Genomic DNA, 18331 nt, shown 5'->3' on the forward strand with positions numbered 1-18331 from the left:
ACTGACTCGCACTTAAAGGGATAGTTCACCCAAAAATGTAAATCCTGCCATCATAATTCACCCTCATGTCGTTCCAAACCCATAACACCGTGTCCTAACCAGACACATGATAAAATGCATGGTGTATGGTGATCCATACTCAGAATTTGTGCTCTGCATTTAACCCATCCAAGTGCACACACACAGCAGTGAACACACACCCGGAGCAGTGGGCACTCCCCTCACCGACAATCCATACCGGACCTGAGACTCGAACCCATGACCTTTTGGGTTACAAGTCCGACTCTCTATCCATTAGGCCACGACTGCCCTGTTATGTAATGTTAAAAGATCATTTTGCATGACCTTTACAGCATTACTGAAAGCGACGATGGATAATTCATAGCAGATCTTGAAATTAAGAATGTTAAAACTGTGAACAAATAAGTGTATTCTATGACAAAGATTGTTTCAGTCACTCAGTGTGTATTTTTAATAATGCTAAAATGGTGTAATATTTATGTATTCATCCATTTCGTTGAGAGTACAGTGCGCTTGCAGAGAGACTCCGCCCACATGTTCTTCTGATTGGCTGTGATTTTTGATTTTGTTGTGTTTCGTAGTCACGCCCTTGGCCCACGCCGTTGGCTGAAAGTCTGATGCATATGGCACACTTAACAGGAAACACTTCAGAAGTTTAGAAGTCGTCATCTGGTTGGTTGAATTCTACAGGATGTTCGGGAGACGTGGGTGTCACGTTCTTTAACGGTCTGTCTGGAAACAAATGCCGTGACGCCAAACCCCCTCATGGAAGAAGAATGCCATCATGTTTTGAACTGAGACAACGAACGCTTACCAGGATCAACTTAACGCTGGATTTTCAAACGTATGTGAAGTTCGCGGCTCCATTGTTGCAGTAAACTTGCACAACGTTCTTGAATGAATCATTTATTAGATGCACACCGGTCTGTTATTGTGGAGACATCGACTTTACATTTTTACACCTCTAAACATGACACAGAACAAAGCGAACTGTGATTGGTTGCATTACATGTCAATCAAATGTCCTCTTGGGTGGTCCTTGGCCAATGAATGCTGTGATAGAGTCCAGACCTTCTGCCGTCAGTCTGAAGGTCTCACTATGTGAGACTAGGTTTAACCCAAGCCTCGAACCTGGGTCTCTGGCATGGGAGTCGGACGCTCTAACAAGGAGGCTAAAGGCTGCAACCTCTACCACTAGCTGGCCTCTGTTACATGTGCTTTTGTCTTACTACAGAAATAGGAGTAGTATGGTAGTATGCAACTCTGAAAATAGTCTACTCTACAATAGAGTTTTCATTATTTTAATGAACTGATGATCAGCCGGGATAACTGCTGCTCAAAATAAGACAACACTTACTTCTTGGCGTCACCCTGAAATCTATTTTTAGATGCATTATTCACATCTTCATTGTTCCAACAAAGAAAGTGTTTATCAAAGCAGGATTCATTTTTCAATATTATCAGTCTCCTTTCCTGCTGTCCCAGGGAAGGATATCCTGTGTCTTTAATTCACAAACATTCAGGCATTACACGTTTGCCAAAAAAACCACAAGAGGCGTTTGTGTGAACTGAATGTGGAGGAATGTCAAGGGCAAATCTGACAGGATTCCACTGAGGCATGATTTTGGAAGAAAATCGTGACTTGAAATATTTATTGTTTAATATTTAACAATATAAAATATTCATAAACATTGATTTATTATTCATAAATAAATGAATAAGAGTGAGAAATCAACTTTAGGTGGCATTTAAAGGAAAAGTGCACACAAAAATAGAAATTCTGTCATTCTTTACTCATCGTTCGGTTTTTCTGACCTCACTTTTTTTCCTCTTTGAAACACAAGGAAAGTAGAAGGTGAGTCATACTGCCAAACTTCAAGAAGGACAAGACAGACTTGAAATATACAGGAGCTCACTTTAATAGGACATTTCACTCTTAGAAAAGTTAAACTGGGTTTTATATAGAACCCTAGGGTTCTTCGCTCAAATTTAAAGAACCCTTTATGCCAAAAAGCTTCTACACTCTTAAAAATAAAGGTTCTTTCTTGGCATTGAATGTTTCATAAAGAACCTTTTCATTGCACAAAATGTTTTATTATTCTTCAGATTATTAAAATGTTCTTCACACTATGAAATCAAAGTTCTTGTTTTGGGGACCCAAAAATGGTTTCTCTATGGCATCACTGTCAAAACTCCCTTTATTATTTATAAGCTGTTTAATTAATAAAATTTGCTTAAAATTGAAATGAAATTAAAGGTGCTGTGTGTAATTTTTTTTTTTTTTTTTTGACTGTTCTAAAGCACAAAAAATTCCTTATGTTTGCAGAGATTTAGGAAACATTCTAAGTTCACATACTTGTTTCTCTGAAAACATTCTACAACAGTTATTCTACTTTGAAATCTGCATTCCGTGTCGGAATGTCTGTTTTTGTTTTAGTCTGTTTAATCCCGCCCACTGCCAGTTTACCCAAAAGTATTTCAACACCCTGGGTTGCCAGTTGGTGGAAAACACAACGTATTGCAGCCCTGGAAGCCAGCAAACAAACTAGGTCATAGATCACAGATTCTATCCAACCTAAAATGCCTCAACATCCATCTAAAGAGCTCTATGTCCAGAGTTGTATTAAAATGCGGATAAATCAACTCATAAACTTACAGTGTAAGGCTCGTCACTTTCCATTGTCAATAGAGTACCTCAGAGATGACGTGTTTTTGTAGGTCAACCCGGAAGTTAGCGGCGCACGGGTTCCCTCGATCGAAAGCCTATGCATTTTTCCCATAGACTTTTGGAAAATCGCAAAAAATAAGCTCTGTGTTTAACAAACAGTTATTACACTTACACGTTTTGTCTATCAAGATAATCTTTACAAGTTAACACAACATTTATACATTTTGAAGCCTAAATAAAGTCGTCAGATATAAAAAGCTAACAGTAGGCTATAAACGGACTACAGCACACCATGGTCGCGGATCAACGTCAAGCCTCCTCAAACTTTATTTAAAAACCAACTCTGATTTTGATCTGCGCTGTGTATGAATACTTATCCACTTTTTCATGAGAAATGCTGTCCAGATGTCCTGTTTGTCATGATGATGTCTAAAGTCTCCGCCAAAGGAAGTAGTCCCTTTTAGTAACTTGTTAGCAACCGCCGTTTTTAAGACACAATAAAGGTTTAAAAAATCACAAGCCAGTTATAACTGGTGTGTTTTATGTCATAGATCAAAACGTGAAAATATTTAGAGGCTTTGTTAACCACAGACCTTATTTCAGTCGATTTAGCAAAAACCCATTCAAAAAACCCATAGACTTTAGGGCGATGGAACCGGAAGTCCTAAAATTCTAACTCGCTTCCAGGTTTTGCAATCAAAAACACGTCATCTCTGAGGTACCCTATTGTGCTTGTTACTGTTGCATGTCCTCAATCTGGCAACCGGTGTGAGTCTGAGAAGGAGGGGGCGGAAACAATTCTCTTCAATATTTTGAATTTGGACTGCAGTACCCATATCAACCGCTAGCTGTCAATATTATAATTTATACTAAATCCATAAAATGATCCCATACATAGAAAATGTTCTATATATGAAATGCCTGACAAAACCCTTAAAGGTTCCATATAGAACCTTTTTTCCTAAGAGTGTGGTTTATGGACAGAATTTCTCATTTTGTGTTTGTGTGCAACAACGAAAACAATATCAAAATGATCAATTTTGATAAATAAAGGCCAGCGCTGGCATGTTTTAATGGGTTTAGGTGTGATGCGAGGCGCTCAGGGAACAGATCTGTACACCCGTTCGTCTATATGTGGAATGAGGGTGTGTCTGTTAGTGGAGCTCAGTCCCTGAGAGGAAACAGACAATGTGCGCTCAGCAGGAACAATAGCTGCCTGTCCAACACAAAGAGCCCAGCTCGCAGGAGGAGGCCTGGAGGCATGGAGGCCCCTCTGGGACAACAAAGACCCCTCCATCCCTCTCCTCCCTCTGCTTCCTTCCCTCCCTTCGCTCATTCACCGGTGGCCTTTCTGTGGCACTCGCTCCGGATGGAGCGGCCAAACTCAAGAATTACAGAACCGGACAGAGAAAAACCTACAGAAACATACACCTACTCATTCTTTATTTTTAGTATTATGCACATTGTCTACAGGATTATTATGTATAAGCATTTGAATACAGTCAGGATCGAAACACCATTGTGTATTGCTCGAAGGCATACAACAGTTGGGTTTGTTTGGAGCCATTTTCATTGGCGAAACTGAGCAAGAACAGACAAAAGTGACAATATTGTGACTAAAATGTAACTTTCTTAATATTAATTTCTGTTATATAAAAAATAAATAAAATCAATATTACATTTCCAATCATGCGATACTGCTTAACTATATCATGTGTTATAAATATAAAAACTCAGGGATATTTTATGCCCTCATGCTCTGAATGTTTGGGTGACATTTTTATTAATTTAAGGTAAGACACTATAGTGTTTTTTCTTTCACACACTCTTTAGTTTTGAAATTTGGGCAATTTTTGATTTCATTTTCTCCTTTCAGACATCCAAAATACACATTTGCGTGTTTATATTATTACATGTTGTCTATATGCATCAGTAGGTTTCAATTACAGTATATATCTTTAAAGGCAGTTCAATCATGACAACTCTGTTAATGCATTTGGTCTTGGTGGACTAGATCTGCTGCTGCTGCTGCTTCTGCAGAGCATGTATGGACTTGTTACTGCCAATAAATATACAGACACGCTGCTGTGAGCATGAAAAATATACTGCTGCTTCATAAACAGACATACATAAATCCCGTAGCAGATCTAGGCAGGTGGAGCTGGGGAGGTGGAGGGGTTCAGAGGAACTCTGATAGCACTGCAGGACTAGCCTACAGCAAACAGTAAACTATTTGAATGTTGAGCTAGCAATCTCATTGGCTGCTGAATCAGCAGAGGCCAATCAGCTTGTGCCATGTGTTAATGATGTGATTTCTTGCAGACTGCATGTAAAGAACCAATCAGCCTGTGCCATCTAGAGTTTCATGACCAAACTAGATATTTTTCTGACAGACTGAGCCAGAAATCTGTGTCAGCGCTGTTCATTACGCTGTGACAAGTGTTTTTATGGCAGTGCGTAATCAAAAAGAGTTGGCCAATCCTGAAGTAGCATCAGTGCAGAAATACTTCACATTTTTTTGTATTTAGACACAGTCTGGAGTTCTGACATAAATTCACATGAATTCAGCCAAGTGTGTCCAGACTTTTGACTGGTATGTTGTATCCTACACAGTACACGTACAAGAACATAAGCAGAGTCTCAATTTTCAATAGTAGAGTATGTTATTGCTTCTTGTTTGACTCTCTAATGTTCATGAGGGTGATGTGCTTGATTCTAGGGCTCTTGCCCATGTTCCACTTCTGTCCCATGAGTCTCTGTTTCTCTGTTCTCAAACAGGATAAATGGGGGGAAAAAAGTGGCACAATGTACAAATTTCCCTTCCAGGAACAGTGTTTCCAAGTCATAATAACACTATGCATGGAAAAGTATAAATCTATCATGTTTTATTCTAACACCAAAGACTTTCTCACCAAATACATTTAGTAAAACTGCTCTGGGGTGTGTTAGCCAACTATAGTTGCAAGTTCCGTTGTTACCAAAATAGTTCAAAGATCTGGTGTTTCTTAAAACCATACCCTTGTGAAAAAGAAGTGAGCTTAATTGTATTGAATGTGTACTTTTAGTGCACTTCAAATCTTAAAAGTACACTTTAAAATTATATTTATTATATTTAATTACATATATTATATGTATTTGCAGATAAAATAATATTACTAAAATTAAAGGCCACTTAAGTGGACTTAAACAGAGCACACTTTCATGACTATGTTTCTTAACGCACTTAAGAAATGCACTTTGTAATAATGTCTACTTACATGTAAATTTTAAATCATTATTTTATTGTAGTGCTTTTATTTTGATGTATGGACTAATATGCTAAAGCACATGTAAAATAACTGATTTTAATTCACACTGAAGTGTGTTGTCCAAAATTTGTTAATGTATTTTAAATGTGTTTAGTGTATAATATATACTGTGTAACCTTTTGTAAAAGAAGTGCACTTAATTATATTGAATGTGCACTTGATGTGGACTTTAATCTTAAAAGTATATTTTTAAAAAGCTGTACTTGTAGATAATAAAATATTAATGAAATAAAAGGTCACTTAAGTGCACTTAAAGAGAGACACTTTTATGACTTCTGTTTCTGAACACACTTAAGTACACTTTTAGCAAGTGCAATATTTTTAAATTAGAAGTACAATTAAAAAAACATGCAATTAAGCGCACAGAAATATTATATTCAGTTCACACTCAATTATAATGTACCCTAGGTTTGTCCATATTTGACCGAAACAACCCAGCATTTTTTAGAGTGTATGCTAAAGTGTACTTCTTTTTCACAAGGGTGTCTATATATAAAGTGAGACAGTTCATAGTGTTTGCAACATGTCTTAGTGTGTCTTGTACCTGTATTATCCGGTCTTTGGGCTTCAGGCCGGACCTCTGTGCCGGTGAGTCGTCATCTACAGCTCTGATGTACTGGCCGGGTCTGGACTTCTCGCTGTGCAGGTTAAAGCCAAAGCCATTGGGGCCTTTCTTGATGACACAGAGTCGTGGTCTGAGCTCAGGCTTCAAGTCCTGCAGGACATACACAACACAACAAACACAACATCAGCACAATGAAACACAAGCGGGTGCCACTGGAATGCAGGAACTTCGGCGTCAGAATGTCTGTGCCCTTCATCTTATAGAATATAGTTTTATATAGTATCTTAAAAAGCAGACATACTTAAGAAACCAAGAAGGCCTCATTAAAGCCTGCAGCAAAATCTGCTCAGACTAGTCTTACAAGTTAAGTGATCTCATTTTTTTTTTAAGATTGGTCATAAATAATAATAAAAAAAAAAAACACTGATCTAATTTAAATCCAAAAAGTATGACTGATTATCCCTTGACTAACTGCTAGTTGGTCAGACTAGTTCTTCCACACAGAGTTGGAACATAGAGGCTGTGTTTATGCAACTGCCTTGAACAAATCTAAATGACCGCAATTATATTGCATAAGGCACAAATATAAGCACTTAATACCTAATATTTATGCGACGGTTGAGAACCTTCCCCTTGTGAGATAGAAATACACTTAAGTGTACTTTTAAAAGAGGTGTACTTATTACGGAAATATATCTTTTGAAAGAATACACCTTAATAATAAGTAGAATAAGTAGAAACCGAATGATAATGTTTTCCGACACTTAACTGCATGTTACTTACAATAAAAATAAAATGTATTATAGTTTTAAAACATTTAATACTAATTAATATTAAAGGAAATTAGTTTATTTGAACTAATTACTGTAAGTAGAACTTAAGTACATCTTTATATAAAATTTCATAGTCACTTCTATTGTCTTGTGCAATTCAGTACAATTAAAATATATTAACTTTGAATGTAATATTGAATAACACTACGGTTAAAATTATAATTAAGTACATTACAGGTGTCTTTAGTATGTTAGTCAACGCATCAAAATAAGTGCACTTTAAAGCACGACAAAAGATCATTAAAACATGATTTAAAATGTACTTTACAGTAAAACTGTAATTTGTCATTATTGTGGACACTGAAGTGTATGCTTAAGTGTGTTAAGAATGTGGACTGTTTTTAAATGCACTTAAGTGGCCTTTTATTTCATTAATATTATATTATCTAAAACTACAGTTTAAAAATAAAAAAAAAACTTTTAAAATTGCAATTACACTAAAAGCACACTTCAATTTCACAAGGGTTGTTGTACAGTCCTGTCTTCTGGACAGAAGAATAGCCTGAAAGATGTTTTCCCTTTGTCCTGAATGCGATGGAAGTGGACGGTGCACAGGGTGAGGTCACCTGATTATGAGCCGCCCTTCACTGTTCTCAGACGGCACATGGTTCACTGCATTGTCATCCAGGAAAATAACACCCTTCCGCTACGTTCAGTTAGTTGGGTCTTTTTATAGTTCTTTGGACAGTGATTCAAACTACTATTTGTGTTTAATGCGCTGTTGATTGTATTTAGCCAAGAGAACTGTACACACAGATTTCAACACAATTTTGTCATCACACCCTCAATCATAAGTGAAAACAACTAGGGTTCATCACACCTTAATCAGAGTCGGCGCCATATTTAGTTTGACGCAAATGAAAACGCAAATTACTCTTCATATCTCTAGCACAAACAGTGCTGTTTACGTGTAAAAGTGTAATACTTCAGAGGATTGTTCATATGGCTAACTGCAAATATAAGCAACAGTAACAGTGAAAACATGATTAACAATTATAATTAAGCACATAAAGCACCAGCGCAGAGCCTTCTGCTCCTCCCAGCATTGTCACTCTTACACACAGTGCTACGGCAGCATTTCCTCTCTGTACGTCCTAAGCACAGGAAGAGCTGGACTTCCTGTGGACCACACCTGCTTTCCACTGTCAGAAACAATGCGGAACACCACCCGCCTCCACCCGCCCTGAACCACGGCACAACTCACACGCTCCATCACAGCGCCGTCAGTCAGGCTGCACTCTGAGGATGGGTGGACATCATGTAGACGAATCATTCTGTGAGGGGTGTAACCTGCCCTGATGAATAGTTCTGCTGTTTTTTCGTCATTTCGTCTCAATTCTGCAATCTATAAATAAATTACAACACAACAGGATCTGATCATTCTGCCCACTTGATTAAACCAATCAGACATTTCACAGTGGGTTATGTCATTTTGGATGAAATGCATTGAAACACCAGTGAAATGTTGCTAAATTTGGTTACATAATGTATATCCTGTATGATACTGGAAAAAAAAAACTGGACCTTGACCAATTGGACATGTGTTTTTCTGCAAATTATGTAATATCACATATAGTCTGTCAGCTTTATATAGGCCATCCTGCTCTCTAAGGTATTGTTAGTAATAATAATAATAATAATATTGATTTTATTTTATGGAACAACAGAGAAATTACAGTACCAATAGTTATGGCTGTCTTAATTTCTTCTTTTTTAAACATTAAATCATCAAGCTTTTATTTTGGGGGAAAACCATAAGCTTCTTCTTTGTCGGCAATAGTATTATAAATGCCTCTCAATACAAATCTGGTGAAATGGTTGGTGCACATTGCTTTCCCAAATGCACTTTAAAAGAGACCCAAACTCACAGCACATGCAGCGATGGAGATTGTGTGGAGCAGCATTTACTGTGAAGGAGTGTAACTGGTCCTACTCAACCTGCTCAGAGTGGGATTTGAACTGGCGTCTCCGGCATGGGAGGTGGGCCCTCTAACAAGGACGCTAAAGACCACAGCCTCTAACGTCAGTCACTAGTGCACTTCTTGAGACCAGGGGAGTGAGGTTTACCTACACAGCTCTTTACTAGTTGTAGCTCTTTACTACACTCATCCCCCTAAACCTCACTCCCATCCGGGTCATGGCACCAAAAGTAACAGGTCCTACTCAACCCGCTCAGAGCAGGACTTGAACCAGCGTCTCCGGCACGGGAGGCGGGGGCACTAAAAAGGATGCTAAAGACTCCAGTCTCTAGCGCACCTCTTAAGGCCAGGGGAGTGAGGTTTACATGCACAGCTCTTACGAGCTTGCCTCCATTACACTCACCCCCCTAAACCTCACTCCCATCCGGGTCACGGCACCAAATGTAACTGGTCCTACTCAACCTGCTCAGAGCGGGATTTGAACCGCCGTCTCTGGCACGGGAGGTGGGCCCTCAAACAAGGACTCTAAAGACCACAGCCTCTAACGTCAGTCACTAGCGCATTTCTTGAGACCAGGGGAGTGAGGTTTACCTGCACAGCTCTTTACTAGTTGTAGCTCTTTACTACACTCATCCCCCTACACCTCACTCCCATCGGGGTCATGGCACCAAATGTAACAGGTCCTACTTGACCCAATCCAAGCGGGACTCAAACAGGCATCTCCGGCATGGGAGACAGGCACACTAAAAAGGACACTAAAGACCCCAGTCTTTAGCGTGTCTCTTAAGGCCAGGGTAGTGAGGTTTACAAGCACAGCTCTTACTAGCCTGCCTCCATTACACTCACCCCCCTAAACCTCACTCCTATCCGGGTCATGGCACCAAATGTAACCAGTCCTACTCGACCCGCTCCGAGCGGGATTCGAACAGGCATCTCTGGCGTGGAAGGCATGCGCACTAACAAGGACACTAAAAAGCACAGGCTGCAGTGTCGCACATATATTTAATTGCTTAAGTCACAGCTATTTGACAGTGTCACTAAGCCATATTGCAATTTCTAAATTGTAATGTTGACATGCATTTCCTGTAAAGCTGCTTTGAAACGATATGTATCGTGAAAAGTGCTATGCAAATAAATGTGAACTGAATTGAATTGAATTTCAATTCATTGTTCAGTTCCCTAATCAAAATTAAATGACTGATCCCACTGCTTTTTTTTTTACATTCTCCACTGCTCTATGCCCGATTCACGCCGGCCTACACCGGGCCCGTCAGCAGTGCAACAGAGGATGTGTTGTGCATCTGGTGTGGAGGAATCTCAGAGAGGGCATGGAATCTGAGGAATCTGCTGCAATCACAAAAGCCTGTCCATCTCATGAGGAGGAACCATTGAAATGAAAATGGGAGGAACTAAGGTTTGGCTCCAACAGAACATCCTGTGTACACAACCTCGGCCTTGACCTAAGATCAGCCCTGCCAACCCGACACAATCGCTGCTGCTGCCAACGCCAGAAGATCTTACAAACTCTGAAACATGGACGGAGTAAATATGTATTTTGGGCTGCTTTATACTTGCAGTTACTGGGGGACTAATGAATTGTGTCACAAGCCTAAATGTTTGAAAACACAGCTGAGGTACGGTCAGTCAAAATCCAAAAAAAGATCCAAAACATGGTAGTAAATCTCTGTTCATGCCCAAACAGAAAATTACATATACTGTATATCACAGTGTCCAAATCAGAGTCCTGACCTCAATTCAACAGACATGCTGTGCTGTGATCTGAAACAGGCTGTTCAAGCAAGATATAATGAAAATATACAATGGAAAAATATAATTATGGAGAAATGGATCAGAATATCTTATATATATATATATATATATATATGCAATCATAATACCTACGTAGCAAATAGCTGTCCTGAGGGCATTGATAATCTGACTGCCAAGTTAACCTACTGTATAGTATCTAAATGAAACAACATTTATATATTACAATAAATTAGACAAAGAGCAGATCAGGTTTTGTGCAGCCAAACAAGCCATTTCTGCAGATTCATGAATATGTTCTCATGGTTGTAAAATCCATTACACAGCAAGATAATATTTTGTAAAACTGAGTCAGCTGATTTGATGTTACAGGAAAAGCAGAAGTGTGTTTCTTGTTGCACTGAAAAAATAAATTGGTGTAGAAACAATTTTAAGTCTGAAATTACTAGTAAATTTCACCAATAATTACAAAGAAGTAACACATTGAATTAAACATGACATTTTGACATAGAAAGACTGAAATTGTGTCCTCCAATAATCTTACTTTTATTTAAAACTTCAAAAAAATCATTTATTACAGTGTAGTTGTGTATTAACTCAAAAATACAAAAATGCAGATGAGTGGAAATAAACAAGAAATAAAATGTATAGCTCTTGCTCTGCTATTTTAAATGTGTTAAAAATGTAGCATGTATTACAAATATAATAAATAAACAGCTGAACTGGATTTTTTGATGACTGGTGATTCCCTGATAAAGGTTTGCACGGAACATTACACAACACAGTAAACACGGTGAACCATAAAGCTTGAAACCGGCCTTTATTATAGCTTTACATATTCAAATGACTGTACCCGATACTATGCAGCTTTGACTAGGCAAACATTTAGCAAAGGAGTGCTAGTGTGAAGCTGGCTGTTTACATGGTGATAAGTTTTTTATTCATCCAATTACACTATCATGTCATCAATGAGTGTGAAATACATTGCTTACATACTTAAATAAATTGCTTACATACTTACAGTTCGCATTTTTGTAGTTTACACTAAGTTTACACAGTATCGTTTTCAAAAACTTGAAGTTTGAAACCAGTTTTTAAAAGTTTGCATTTTTAGGCCCCCAAAATGTCATTGTCATGTAAATGAACGGCCAAAACACATAAAACTTTTTAGTCGAAAACGGTGCCATGTAAACGGTCCCTCAGACCACATTTCTAGGACACTAGTTCTTTGTGACAGCGCCATCTAGCCAATTCTACTCCAACAGAGAAGGTCTAAAACAAATAAATGCAAAGACTACACCCACAGAAATTATTACTTTTTTTATTATTTTCCCACCTTATTTTTAATGTAAGAGCGGGCACGGCCATTTTAAATTTGAATGTTCAAGACTCTTCGGTGTCAGGCATCTAAAACTGGTATTTGTTTTCACATTATTTTAATTTATTAACATACTAATAAACATGCTAGTAAACAGTTTTACTATTTACCGCACTTTAAGTCAGTCACACATTAGACGAGAAGTGTCATTGCGTGGAACGAAAAGGAAGTCTCTTGTCGTACATACACAGAAAATATCTTGCTTCCGTGTTGGAAAAAAAAATGGGGTGTTCCTTCCCAGAAAAACTGAATTTAACCCAGAATATAGGGCCTCATATATTGAATCAAATTAGGCAAAATATTTCAAGAGGGTTACCAATGGTTGTGTTTAGGGTTAGACATTGGTTAGGACAATATATCAATTAAATTTAAATAATTTAACATCTAAATCATTCTTGAAAATTCTCTTTTCAAACTCTTCCTAAACAAACACCTGATTCAGCTCATCAGCTGGTTAGGAGAGACTTTAAAACCTGAAATGGATAGGACAGATAAGGGAGACATCCAAAATGTATACTGTTGGTGTGCCTCAGGAACAGGGTTTGAAAACACTGGTGTATAAACTAGACACATATGGTAGATGGGTTGTGATGACTATATTCTCTGTGGGTTCTTTTATACAGCAATCTTGACCAACAGTTTACTAGAATGCACTTCAAAGTAAACCCACTGACGATAAATATTTATACATAGCCCTAATATATAAACAAGTCCCTGGTGAACTTCCTGTCCAGGAATTGCAGATATTGACTGAACATCATATGGAGACTCTATGACACAAGTCAGATATCTGTTCAGAGATATCAAGGCTTGATAGGTCAAATTACAGCTTTCACAGAAATTAAAGATCTCTCTCAACAAGGTGGAACACATTTTCGTTCACAGCTTCATTTCACCCTGTCGGGTCCAAAGTTCACCCATATTAGAATAAATGGCCTGCAAATTATCAACCTCACTGTCAAGCATGCCCAGAGCTAGACTACATGACCACAGATGACGTAAAACAAAAACAAACAGCATGTGTTCTTAAGTCAATAATGATCTTGTACTCTTGTTCTGGTAGCAGGTGGTGTATTTCTGAACTCTCCCAGAATGGTATCAGAACTATTGAATAGACAAACATGGCAGTATTCAAGTTGATGAAGCAAACATACCATGGTTCTGAACCAAATGCACAAAGAGTGAGAAAACAGCCATCAGAAACCCTCTAGGGGTACCTCAGGGTTCGATACACGGCCCTCTTCTCTTCTTTATTTACACTCTCTGGGACCAGTTATTTACTTAAATATCTCTTATATCATAACACTTTGTATTGCAGTGCTTCTTATGTGGCTGCCTTCCCTTGTGAAAAAGAAGTGTGCTTAATTGTAGTGAATGTGTACTTGTAGTGTACTTCTAACTTACTAACAGAAAGGTACCGAAGGTATTTGGTAGTCCAATGGTATTCTTCTAATACCTTTGTGCGCTTAATTGTATTGAATGTGCACTTGTAGTGTACCAATTTTTTTTTTTAAAATCAACTGTACTTGCAGATAATATACTAGTCATGAAATAAAAGGCAGCTTAAATGTACTCAAAGAGAGTACACATTCATGACTGTCTCTTAAGTACACTTTTTTAAGTACTACATTTAATAACCTTTTGTCGTGCTTTGAGGAAGTACAAGTACTTTGGTGTGTTGACTAACAAAGCAAATGTAAAGTACTTCAAATGTAAAGTACTTCATAATCAGTAATAACTGTAATGTGTTATTCAATATTACATTTAAAGTTAAAACATTTTAAATGTTCTAAATTGTAACCATCTAAACAAATGTGTAATTACATATTTAAATACATTACATACATATTTCAACAGAAATAACATTAAAATATATTTTAGTTTACAATAAATGCTTGTCAGTACATTCAACAGTGCACTTTAACCAGATTTTCAATAGACAATAGAAGTAATTATGAAATTACATGTACTTAAGTCCTACTAAAGTGGGTCAAAAAAGCACTCTTAAGTTCAACTAATTGCAATGACGTAATGATATTACATGTAAATGTAATAAAGGGCGATGTCAATAGGAAATGTGTCAGTTTTCCCAAAAGTCAATTGCTCAGGTTAATCAACCTACTAAGATGGGACAGTATGGTGCACAGTATGTCATTACACTGGGTGTTGCAAAATGTGGTAATCTGCATATACATAAATGTGTTAATAATCCTGATCTGAGCTGATCTATACAAGCTCTTTTCATGTTGCTGTGCTTCTAGCAGTGTCACTGGCCAGGGTGTAGATGCTAATCTATTTTAGGTTGATAGACTTCCACTTTCCAGTCAAGCTTTTATAAAAGGAAAAGGTAGTGGCTATTGTCAGAAGAAGTTTGTGAACCCTGCACAGAAGAGGAAATGGAACATAACAGTGTAGTAGCTGCTATCCACAAACCCCAAGAGGCAAAACACCCCTTCATCTGCCCTTCCTCTGACCAGCCACCCAAAACCACTGACCTGCCTATTAGTGTGGGGTGGGTTTGACCCAGTGGCACAATAGAAAGGCCAGAGCTCCACCCCAAGCACTAAAAAGAGAACACACACACACACACACACACACACACACAAGCAATCCTGACTACCTTTAGAGGAACCTGCACCCACCCACCTCTATCTATACACTTTGTGTTTACATGCTAACAATCATCCGTTTCAGGCCATACCACACAGAGACTGGTGTTTGTTTATTAAAGGTACAGTGTAACATGAATCCTTGGCTTTCACAATGACAACAATGTAGCCGGTCAAAAAATAAATCTTCAAATCTTGGACAGAATTTTACTAGATGCTAAATGAAACCAAGATGTACCACTGAGAATAAAATTAATTTTGTTTGAACATTCTGTGTACAGACAAATAAATAAGTCTGAGTTTGATTTCACATTATACTTTTAGGTCCGAACAGCGTCAATCAATGTGAGTACCAGCGTGAGGGTTAGTGTGGTTTGCTGGTGCACACCAGAGTTTGGAAAACTGGTTTCATACAAACCAAACAAAACAATCTCTGATGTCAAACAGATCAAAAGCTTAACTAAGTGGCCAACTAAACCAACCATCAGAAGATGGAACTCACTCAGAGTTCAGTACCTCAGGGTTCGATACATGGCCCCCTCTTGTTCTTTATATACACTCTTTGGGGACCGATTATTTTATTAATTATTTCTTCTATCATAACACTTTGTATTGCAGTGCTTACCCAAAAATGAAAATTATGTCAGTTATTACTCACCCTCATGTCGTTCGTTCACCTTCGGAACACAAATTAAGAACCTCTATTGCCAGAAAGATAATTAACACTTTCAGATGCCCAGAAAGCTACTAAAAACATGTTTATGTGACTACAGTGGTTCAACCTTAATATTATAAAACGACAAGAATACTTTTTGTGCGCCAAAAAAATCCCAAAATAACGAGTTTTCAACAATATCTAGCAATGGGCGATTTCAAAACACTGCTTCATGAAGCTTTACGAATCTTTTGTTTTGAATCAGTGATTTGGATCGCGTATCAAACTGCCAAAGTCACGTGAACTATTGAAATTTCGAAACACTTATGACATAACGAAGCCTCGTTTACTGAAATCACGTGATTCGGCACTCCGAACCACTGATTCAAAACAAAAGATTCGTAAAGCTTCGAAGCTTTGTTTTGAAATCGTTTTGATATTGTTGAAACGTCATTATTTTGGGGGGGGTTTGCCGCACAAAAAGTATTCTCGTCGCTTCATAACATTAAAGTTGAACCACTGTAGTCACATGAAATGTTTTAAACATGTCTTTAGTAGTTTTCTGGGCATCTGAAAGTGCTGATTATCTTGCTGTCAATGCAGGCCTCACCAAGCCATCGGATTTCATCAAAAATATCTTAATTTGTGTTCTGAAGATGAACGAAGGTCTTACGGGTGTGGAACGACATGAGGGTGAGTAATAAATTACAGAATTTTCATTTTCGGGTGAACTAACCCTTTAATTGTAGTCAATGTGCACTTGTAGTGCACTTATAAATGTACCAAAAAGTACTATGGTACTACTAGTATGTTTTTTTTGTTTTGTTTTTTTGTACTTGGCAACTTCATGATATTCTTCTATGGGTTACCATACTTGGCCTTCACATGTCACTTTCACTTCACTTTAATAATCTTTTGTCATGTTTTAAAGAAGTGCACTTATTTTGATGTGTTGAATAACATAATGAAGCACATGTAAATATATTAATATATTATATTAAATATATAGTAATATATTTAAATGTACTAAATTGCAACTTCATGATTATAAATGTGTAATTACATATATATTAAAGAACATGACATACAAAGTGTACAATAGAAATGACATTACAGTATAGCCTATTTTATTTTACCATTCTTCTTGCCGCTACATTTGAAAGTATTCAATCAAACAAAACAATCTCTGATGTCAAACAGATCAAAAGCTCTTTTGTGAAAGTGCCCAACTAAACCAAATATCATGAGATAGAAGAGTTTGTTGCATGAAGTTCTCAAAAACTTTCAAGCTTTGCTGACCACACTATAGCTAACAAATACTTCTGCAGAATTACTGAGACACGGATGCTGCCACAAGACCGAAAGTATTTCCTTTGTCTGGATCCTGAGCTTGTTTTTAATTAATAAGAACAGCTTCAGGATCAGATGTTCTTGTCGTTGTTGATGGCCCAAGGGTGGGAGCACTGCTCCTAGATCAGTGCTTACAGACAGGGGAAGTGTGATATCTGAACATCCATGAAAAACAATCAGAGGAAACCACTCTCAGCTTTCTGGAGTGCCTATTCTGCCAGAGGCTCCAAGAACAGATTCCCACAGACTGACTACAGCCTCTTTGAAGATCTGCTTTCAAAACACACCCCGATCACATGATTGTGCTTACGCTATAAATGTGATTATATTTAAAAGTTCAAAATCAAAATGTATTGAATTTCATGTAATAAAATATTACATTTTAAACAGAATGAAACCTTTAAATCCTACAGGGTTCCCACAACTTTTGAACTTATTACATTCACGTTCCTGTGAACAAACACAACATGTAGTTCAGCCCAGCCTCCAGCATGGTTTTTGACAGGAAACAGCCAAGATCATTTTAAAGCTCAAAGACTCCAAGTCCTTTTTGTGTCAACCTGCTCTTACAGAAAGTTAATATGAGGTGAATCATGGAGCTTCACTGAGATTCCAGAGTAAATGTGCCAGCCACAGGGTGACGTACCCGTGTTTCTTCCTGACAGAGGAGTTACGCAAGAAACAGCAGCTGACCCGGAGAGTCATGGTCGATTTCACCCAACACAAAAGCACTTCCACACAAGTAATTGCCTGAGAGAAAAGGCTTATGTAAGACCAGTCATCTGTGCACGATTGAAAAACAGCCCTGCTATCTTCGCAGATTTCATTCTGACTTCCTCTCGGAGCAGTACAGGAAAGCAACAGGCTTTTAAAAGGAAAACCGTGGGAAGAGTCATGTGGTGGTCATGAAAACATCAGAACACAGACTAGGTTTTCTCAATTATTTTCATTCAAACACTTCTGTTGTAGCACAATAGAGATTTACAACTCTCGTATAATAACAAAAGCCAAAAGATGGAACTTGCAACATCAGCAGGTTTTAAAGGGTTGTTCTTTAACTGAGGATAAACTCCTGTGGAGTCCAGTGTACATTATATGATGTACTTTTGGCCTTTTGCCACTTTAAAGTTAAATGATTTGGAGAATAGGAAGGAACAGTATTATGACTCAATGTGTCAGACAATGTGATTGTATTGTTTTATCTACAGAGACAATGTGTATTGTTAGAGTATTTTCCAGGCCCTGTTTACACCTGGTA

General features: G+C 37.8%; 1 protein-coding gene across 2 annotated transcripts in view; it reads right to left on the reverse strand.

Annotated features, from left to right (window-relative positions):
* Window positions 1–18331, reverse strand: part of nherf1b (NHERF family PDZ scaffold protein 1b) — a 33850-nt gene that overhangs the window by 9657 nt on the left and 5862 nt on the right. The window contains exons 2-3 of one of the 2 annotated variants that reach the window (XM_051886187.1): window positions 8600–8740; window positions 6542–6712 (exon numbers count right to left, since the gene is read on the reverse strand). In XM_051886187.1, coding sequence (XP_051742147.1) covers window positions 6542–6712; window positions 8600–8740 — 312 coding nt within the window. The remainder of the gene's footprint in view (window positions 1–6541; window positions 6713–8599; window positions 8741–18331) is intronic. The other variant, XM_051886188.1, reaches the window with a different exon arrangement.

Source organism: Ctenopharyngodon idella, chromosome 3 (assembly GCF_019924925.1).
Source record: "Ctenopharyngodon idella isolate HZGC_01 chromosome 3, HZGC01, whole genome shotgun sequence".
Classification (NCBI taxonomy): domain Eukaryota; kingdom Metazoa; phylum Chordata; class Actinopteri; order Cypriniformes; family Xenocyprididae; genus Ctenopharyngodon; species Ctenopharyngodon idella.